Source organism: Sparus aurata, chromosome 15, assembly GCF_900880675.1.
Source record: "Sparus aurata chromosome 15, fSpaAur1.1, whole genome shotgun sequence".
Taxonomy (NCBI): Eukaryota; Metazoa; Chordata; class Actinopteri; order Spariformes; family Sparidae; genus Sparus; species Sparus aurata.
In genome coordinates, this window is record NC_044201.1 from 25154499 (window position 1) to 25163573 (window position 9075).

At 40.7% G+C, this 9075-nt stretch overlaps 1 protein-coding gene across 8 annotated transcripts in view; it reads left to right on the plus strand.

Annotated features, from left to right (window-relative positions):
- Positions 1-8622, plus strand: part of LOC115596453 (mitogen-activated protein kinase kinase kinase kinase 3) — a 44328-nt gene extending 35706 nt beyond the window's left edge. For 5 of the 8 annotated variants that reach the window (XM_030441574.1, XM_030441579.1, XM_030441577.1 and 2 more), the window contains 8 exons: positions 204-307; positions 584-755; positions 854-922; positions 1054-1146; positions 1251-1321; positions 2498-2553; positions 2672-2725; positions 3536-8622. In XM_030441574.1, the coding sequence (XP_030297434.1) occupies positions 204-307; positions 584-755; positions 854-922; positions 1054-1146; positions 1251-1321; positions 2498-2553; positions 2672-2725; positions 3536-3623 (707 nt within the window). In that variant the 3' untranslated portion in view covers positions 3624-8622. The remainder of the gene's footprint in view (positions 1-203; positions 308-583; positions 756-853; positions 923-1053; positions 1147-1250; positions 1322-2497; positions 2554-2671; positions 2726-3535) is intronic. The other 3 variants (XM_030441575.1, XM_030441580.1, XM_030441581.1) reach the window with 1 other exon arrangement.
- The last annotated feature ends 453 nt before the right edge of the window (positions 8623-9075 follow it).

Sequence of the window (9075 nt, forward strand, 5' to 3'; positions counted from 1 at the left end):
TAACTTGTGCATTATCCCTTATAAGCATATGTAGCATATTACTGTTTATACATTATTTAAATCTTATTGGGGGAAAAAAACACACATTTTTGATTTTGAGTTTAATGCACACAAGCAAAGCCACCACTAAGTCTTACCAAGATACCAAGATTTGAAAATGAAATGATTTATATGTGTTTTATATTGTTTTTGTTTCCGTGCAGTCCGTAACCCGTACACAGGCCATAAGTACCTGTGTGGAGCCTTCCAGTCTAGTGTCATGCTGTTGGAGTGGGTGGAGTCCATGCAGAAGTTCATGCTCATCAAGGTCAGTTTTTGCTTTTCAAAACCTAAAATTTGTGTTTCTTACAATTATTTCAGAAGTGTTAAGAATATAAACATGTAACGTACAGGCACAGTTTAAGTTTGTCTCTAATATTCAAGTTTTTCTAAGGTTGAAAAGATTTAACCTTAAATGCCTTCTTTTCAGGAGATTTAGATACAGATGAACTTGCAGAACAACAGTCCTGTATCCTCTGAGATAATGAACAATATCGAGGTCGGCTTCCCTTTCTTACCTTCTGTCTCCTCATCTCCTCGACAGAACATCGACTTCCCGTTGCCGTGTCCGTTGGAGGTCTTTGAGATGCTGGTGGTCCCGGAGCAGACCTACCCTCTGATCTGTGTGGCGGTCAGTAAAGGCACCGAACTCAACCAGGTGGTCCGGTTCGGCACCGTCAACCCCAACTCTACCTCCTCCTGGTTCACAGAAGCGGGTGAGAAGAGTTCTGTTCTGTTGAACTAACCTCACTTGATTTGAGATGTTTTGTATTTAGCAGTGATGCCAAACTGACGCTCATCTTTCTCCGTTTAGACACACCGCAGACGTGTGTGATCCACGTCACTCAGCTAGAGAGAGACACTATCCTGGTCTGCCTCGACAGTGAGTAGCATTTTTACACATTTGTGCATTTGGACTGAGCATATTTAACTGCATTATGTCAGAATAACAAGACCAGAATTTCACTGAGCTGCATCTGTTCTCTTCCCTCTCCCCTCCCTCTCTCTTTACAGGGTGTATAAAGATAGTGAACCTGCAGGGAAGGTTGAAATCCAGCAGGAAGTTGTCAGCCGAGCTCACCTTCAACTTCCAGATCGAAGCCACAGGTCAGGGGGGAAAAACGGATCCACACAGCACGATTCAGGGCCATGAACCGAGAGATAATTCAGTGTTCATCTTTTTTAATCTTTTTGTCTTTATTTCTTTGCAGTTTGTCTCCAAGACAGCGTACTGGCCTTCTGGAGGCACGGCATGCAGGGACGGAGTTTTAAGACCAATGAGGTGAGATTGATGCTGAGCGTGTGTGTGTGTGTTTGTTTGTTTGTGTTTGTGCGATTGTGCCCATTTAAGGGTAAGATTACCTTCAACCTATTTGTAATGAGATTGACTTTCAGGCATCATGGCAGGATGTTATTTAATCTCTGACTATAAGAGGATTGTGATTTCTGCTTAAATCCTAAATAGTAACTGATATTTGATTAATATTGAAGGTAGATTTTCCAAACCCCGAACATGAAACGTGGAAACATCCTGATAAGAGATCACCTTTTTGTGTGTTTTTCGTCAACCCCAAACTCTTTGCATCTTATCTTCCACCATCTTTTGTTTTTTGACGATGAACTTGGATGAAAAGTTGTTCACAAGCAGCCTCTCAAATTCGGAGTCTCCGATAACTGTAAAACAAAATAACATTTTCTTTGAAAGCAGTGTCCCTCCTTTTTTATCTGCTTATTTAGTCAATATTTCCTGAGAGTGAGATAATCCCCTCTGTCAAAGGATCTTAACAGGTCTTGCACTGACATGTTGTCAGAACAGGAAAACCCTCCATTACTCCAACTCGGAAGCGTTCATGCGTTAATCCAAGGTGCACTGAAGGGGAAACGAAGCCTAATCAGCTATTTTAACCATGATACTGTAATTAACACTTTATTAACAAGTGAAAACACATGACGGCAAAGTCTTGAATTAGCTGAATAAATAATATTAGTGTTAATATTTGTAGTTATACAGATGTAATAGACAGTGATGGTGTGTTTGCAGCCACTTTATCACAGTTTTGTTGACATTTCTGTAGAACTTCGGGCCAAATGAGCGATGTCATAGCTGTCAGATAAATAATTACAACATGGAGGTCGACACGAGCATTTATTCCACTTGGCTGCTTATAATTATGGCCTGTATGATGGGCCATGAATGTGCCAGAGAAACATAACTGGTTCAGAAACAGTTTCTGTCACATTCACTTATTCGCCTCATCTGTTTCAAAGACTGAAGTCCAACAATTATGTTCTGAATATCTAATTGACTAAATTTGATCAGTAAGTCATCGATCAGAGCATCACTGTTTTTACTCAGTCATGATCTTGATGAGAACGTCTGAGCTGGTTTCTCGTGGCGAGTTCTGACCTTGACTTTCTGCCTCTTCCTTCATTTCTCTCTTTATTATTTATTCATCAGATCACCCAGGAGATCTCTGACAGCACACGCATCTTCAGACTACTGGGATCAGACAGGTGAGAACACACACACACACTCACACCAGAACACATACACACCTCCTCTTCACTTCATACATACACACACACACACTAGCTAGGCGTTAACATCCTCTCTGATGTCTCATCACTGAAGACCTGCCGACGGTAGAGATCCGGAGGCCGAGAACAGAGGCCTCACCCAGCGCAGGTACACTCACCACTTGCAGCCTAAATTGCTGCCTCTTTTCTTTCTGGGATCTCGAGGTCTGCTTTGACGTCAGATGTCACTAATGAAGAGCTTTTAAGAATGAAGAAGATAAGAGTGTCTGAGAAATTAAGCTAAATTTCTGGGAGGATTTTTACCTGTTAAGTCATGACGGCACAGACACCAAAATCATCTCAGTACGGTCTAATTCTGCACAGAAACAATTTCTTTACCTGAAAATGGGGAAAAGTCAAAGTATGTGTCAGGAATTGGTAAAAAAAAAAACCTGCACAGAATATGAATATTTTGAACTACCAAGCGCTACTGTTGTATGGACCGGGTAATTTTGGTGTCTGTGTCCCATTACTGAGCAGCTGAGTCCCTTTTGAGTTGTGATGTGTGAATGTGTGAGCCTTTGGATCCTCGTTAAACAGTATTAACAGCTTCCTCCCAGTGTTCCTCAGGGTAGACAGAGTGCACTTTGCGAAGCGCTTAGTGTCAAAGCAAGTCATCTCACTCTGCTGCCCTTTTTTGCCAAATAACAGGGCTTTTACAGGCTTGGACCAAAATCCTGTGTGGGTTGCTGGGTTTTTTGTAAATTTCATATTAAATTCTGGGTTTCTTCACACTTCCGTGTTCCTCAGTGTTGTGTTTACTTCAGTCAGGAAAACTAACAACACACTGAAGCAGACTGGGCTGTTCTTTCATCTGGGACTTAAAGGCGAAATGATGACTGATAAATCCTCTGTTACCTTCCCTCGAAACTAAACCGGATGTTGTGTTTTTGCCCGTGTGTGTGTGTTTGTCTTGCAGGGTGGTGGTGCTGGAGAGCCGGCCTACAGACAACCCTACAGCCCACAGCAACCTCTACATCCTGGCAGGCCACGAAAACAGCTACTGAGACACACAAGCACACAAGCACACATGCACATAAACACACCTCTCTAAAAAAAGAAAAACAGCCTACCACTAATGCAAAACGAGGGAGCGAGCGACCGGGAGAAACTCTCAGCACCCCCCCAACCCCACCGCTAACCCCCACCATAACCTCCCGTCGGCCGTGTAAATGGGAGATGAGCCGTATTCGTGGGTGCAGATGTGGATTCCCAGTTGCAGACATTTAAAATGCACCGCAGTGTTAGTGTTAGTTAAGCGTGTTGTAGTAAGGCAGCCGGGGGTTGTGGACCCGTTTTCTGCTGGTCCGAGGCCAGCTCGGGTTGAGATAGTCGGGGAAATGTCTTCAAGAGCAACCCAGAAATCCTTCCTGATACCATCCCACCGCCTTCCCCCCCGCCCTGCACATACCGCACACTGGGAAACATCCAGCACAGAAGTCTGACTTCAACACTACTTCTACTACTAGTTCTACACATACAACTACTACTACTACTACTGCGACTGCTTCTTGCGCTAAAGCTTCACAGAAGAGCCATCTTGCACAGAAAACCTTTCTCTCCTCCATCGTCCTTTCCTCTTTTCTTTCCTCCTCCTCTTTCCCCCCACACTTTTTTTTTTTAACGACACCTTTATTTATTGTGGCATGATGTAACTTTAACAACCAGGATGGCTTTCCTGTTTTATCCGTTTTTTTTTTTATAAAAATGGAGGAAAAAAAAAAGAGAAAACAAACAAAAAAGCTTCGCCACCTCTGCTAGCATTGAACTCCGATACCCATCACGACACCACACAAGTGCTTAATTGACCTCTATTTAATTGTTGTAAATATAAATGTAGTATTTTTTTGACAGAGACGAACACTAAAAAGACTGGTCGTGTAGATAGGCGTGTGTATAGTTGCTCTGTACAACTGTGGAGACGAACAGAGAGACAGACGGGCGTGGAGGAGCGACGGGGCGGTAAATCGACTTCCTGGTTACCTGATCGTGTGACAAACGTCAGGAAGCAACGAGCCCTGCAGTCTCCTCAGGTGGACAGCTTTAGTAATGGGATATTACTCTAATAACACTGATGATTGGACTGAGCAAACACAGGAGACAGCACTGATTGGTCATTTTTCATTTTGCATGTGCCACCATCGGAACTTCCTGCTCGTTTTTTTTGCACCACAGCAACAGTCGTCAGGACAACGGACGTTACAAGTTCTGTTCGTTTCAGTTTGTTTCTCCTGTTTTCACGTCTTCTTTTTCATTTTTTTTAAATGCTGTTTTAATCAGAAAGCTTTTTTTATTGTTTTGATTTTTTTTTTTTTTTTATTGAACCACTGGTGTTTAAAATTTGCACAGAGAAAAAGGTATTTGACAAACAAATGTGATGTCATTATAATATATGACCTTGTGTGTATGCACAGTGTGTGTGTATGTGTGTGTGCGTAGGCATAGATTATGCACATGCAAGTGCATCATGTACAGATCTGGTCTTTAACAGGTGACAGTGTTTTTTTTCTGCTCGCGGCCACTTGAAGAGCTCCTACAGATGTTTTAAAAATGAGATAAAAGCTGGATTTACACAGAAGGAAATATCATTTATACATGCAGTACACCTGGTATATATATATATATTAGCTTTAGCCATCAGTTCTAGCATGACATTTCATGTCTGTGGAATGCCACATGGGTGAAGTTTAAGGAGTCTGTTAAAGCAATTACATAAATCTGTTAAAATGGTTTGAAATTAATGAACGATCTGGAACAATTTGAGTAACTCATGGCAGAAAACCTCACCCATGTGGTGCTCCAAAGACGATCGAACAAACACTAAGAATAGTCTGATGCAAGGACACAATCACATTTAGTCTGGATGAAATATATTTACTAAAATTAAAATAACAAGCTAAAGCCCCAGCGCCCACTCCTAGCTAGCTTCTGTTCTACTAGCTTCCAAAACAAAATGGACGTTCTCATGGAGGTTTTTATAAGAAGCTGAAACAGGATGTTGGGTAGATAAATGTGGACTACTATGCTGGATGCATTGAACACAATGTCATTAAAAAAAAAAGTTGTTGTGCTCGCATTAAACACTTGTTAAAGGGGCAGTATGTAAGAATTTAAGTTAAAATGACTCAAATTATCAAAAGAATGAAAAAGAAATAACAGTTTAGTTTAGATTCCGGAGGTCGAGAGCTCCTTTGCTTGATGCTAACACCAGCACTTCTCTTGTGCTCGAAGCCTCCAATCCGGGCAGAGTAAGTTAGGAACCGCTAGCTGCACAGCTAACTGAGTGTACTAGCTAATGGCATCTACAGTTACTCTGACGAGGTGCTGCCCCCTACTAGTTTGGAGTATGAATTCAACAGATGGACGATTTTTACATATTGCACCTTTAAGTTGATGCTAACAAAACAACTTGTTTGAATGCTGAATGTGCTTCATTGCCTAGTACAATAATAGACGCCCCTTAATATTAGATTTTAAACTTTATCGTGTGTTTCAGCTATAAAAGGGACGATTAATGAATCACTAGTATCTCTAGTAGAAGAGAAGCTAACCCCGAAGTGTGGTGGGAACATTTCTGTGTAAGTCCACATATTTTATTAATTTTAGTCCATATTTGGAGAAGTTTTACCTTCACTGCTCTGACCTTTTCTTAAAGGCCAACATCTGTACGCGAGATCACACTACATGCATGTAGATGTGCACCGTGTGGTGTGTAGCAGAGTCTACATGTGGCAGTACACTACCAGTCTTTACAAGCTGTGACACTAGAGGTTGCTTCAGAGGACATGGGCACTCGCTCAGCTGAGCTTAAACGCAGATACAGTCACTGAACTCAGAAATCTTGCGGAGCTAAACGTTTAGCTTCATTTTACAAGACGACCACTTTCCAGAAGTCGGGAAAGAATTATTCACAGATGGGAACGTTTCAGCTCTGCGTGTCGCTGAGAAGATGGTTGTTAAAGGGAGATGTCGCCATCTTGATGATTCAAGAAAAGAATGTAACATTTCTGTTCCTCCTTGACTTCTTACTCTTATCACCCCGGTTTGTACGTGGAAATGTCCTTCCAGATATGTCGTAATCGCAACCTTTTTTTTTTTGTCATTTTACCAACATGGTAGCATGTCCCCCACACGCCATGTCACTATTTGTGGATAAACACATCCTCTCACTTGATTCCAGCTCCTGATGCTTTCATTGCACTGTTGCTGTGATGTAGCTTAAAACAGTAAAGTGTAGAGTAGCTTGAATCCACTGTGAGGATATAAAATGCCTACTTGTTAACGCTTGTGCACACTTTTCTTGTATTAAATGGCCACAAAGACACTAAGACACTACACTTAATTGCCATGTAGTAATGACCACCTTCATTTGGTGCTCTAATAGGACTCTAATGGTCGTCGTTTAACTACAAATCAGCCGTAGAAGAGATAGAAGTCAAATCAGTTGAACTCTACTGGTGATAGCTGTAGTTGAGCCACTTTCAGGGCAAGGAAACTGTCAAAATCAAACTACAGATGCATTAGTTTGACATCACAACCGCGAATGAGCCACGATCGTGCTAATAAATGTGCTTCTAGCCAACACCTATAAATACAGAAGTGTCATAGTTTCAGGGCTGCAGCCAGGTGTTATTCACGCAATCAGGCTATTTAACACAAATCCTGTCAAAAAGATTTGAGTTCAACTGAGTACATCAACATCATCATCAAGTCTTTTCATATTTAGGCTCATTAAGTTCAATTTCATTGGTTCATCATTGGTTCCTCGCCCCTTGATTTGGTTAGAATATCATTGAATGTCAGCAGCCCTGATGTTGATCATATATTTGGAGAGCAAAAAAAAAGTCTCACACATTCCCTAACGTCAGGCGCCGGTCGATGTCAAAGAACATATATTTTAAAAAAAATTTAATATAATGCCAAACTATGTTTAAATTTTATGGCCAAATTTAGATGGTCTACCTCGTGGAATGTTCTAGATAATAAAGAAAAACAATGTCTGATTTAAAAGACAGCCAACAAACAGCGTATAAGTTTAGTGTTACACAGTTAAACAAAACATGTTTTCTGAGGCTCGTTAAAATGTCGTCGTCCTCTCCGTTGACGTGTGTTAATGAACAAAACAAAAAGGAATTACTAGAAGCTATCACGTGAAGACAAAGTGAATGAGATTCCACTGAAAATTACTTTATTCTTTTTTTTATTTCTTTTGTTTGTTTGTTTGTTTCTTAAGCCTGAAAAAAACTCATCCTGTATCATAGCTTCACATCTAAATTCATGTGAGAAAATATGTATCGGTTTAGTTGAAACCGTCTCTACAAGCACTCTCAAAAAGTCGTACTAATTTTTTCTTTCTCGTCTGGTTCGTGGGTTTTGATTTTGGCGAAACTTTCCCGTTTTTGCAGACGAACAATAGCAAGTTTCTGTGGGATTGAATGTGCGTTGATCATTTCTGCTGTCATAGATCCGATGTTTAATCTATAAAACTGTAAAGCAGGTGCCAACACGGCCTTCCATTGTGGGTTTTTTTGCTGAAAAATGTTTTTAAAAAGTCTGTTTGTGTTTTTAAATCGTCAGCTCCTCCCTGGGTCAGATCATGTGTGAAAATAACTCACAGGGGATTGCTTTAAGATGTCGCGGGCGCCAAATTTGTGGAAACTAAATTGGCATCAAGATGATTTTTCCTGGGATTTTTCCTTCTCTCTAGTTTTCGTGCGTCTATCTGGTTCGCCGATCAGACTAAAGTAATCGACGCTGAGTTATTGTTTGATCCCGGGTCTCCTCCCAATATGAAAACAAACAAACGCAGCAAGTCTCCTCTGTTCTGTCGCTATTACATCACCTTTGTCTTTTGTTTTCATAATGCAATGCACACGTTATGAAATGTATATAGTGTAAAATAAAAATGGGTTTGTTTTACATACTGTATAATTGCCTATATTTTGGTTCAGAAGTGTAACAGATTTATGAGATGACAGGTTAACACATTAAAAAGAAGGAACTCAAGCATCCGGTGTCTCGTGGTTGTTATTTCTGAAATAACTGATGGCTGAAATATGAGAAGCTGGATGGAGTCGGTGTCCTGCTACTGTGCATGTTGGTTAATAATAGAAGTAACAACTGTGATTACTAAAAACGGGTCACTTACTAATTCTGAAAGTGAATAATGTAACGATAATATTCATGTTAACCTGAATCCAGCTGCATTTCCAGTCCAACCTGCACCATCTACAGGCCAGGTGGTTTTAAATGTCCACATCTTGTATAGTTGAGGTTTCATATTAAACCTTTTTCCAACCTGTCGCATTGATGACTTTTTTTGTTAACTGTAGCATGTTTAGTTTTCCTGGATCGGTAGTTTGCAACCTTTTTGGTGTATGACCTCTTCAAGATTATGATCAAAGTCAAGTCTGGTGAAATTTATACCGAGTAAAATCACAAATGCGTCTCAGAAACATC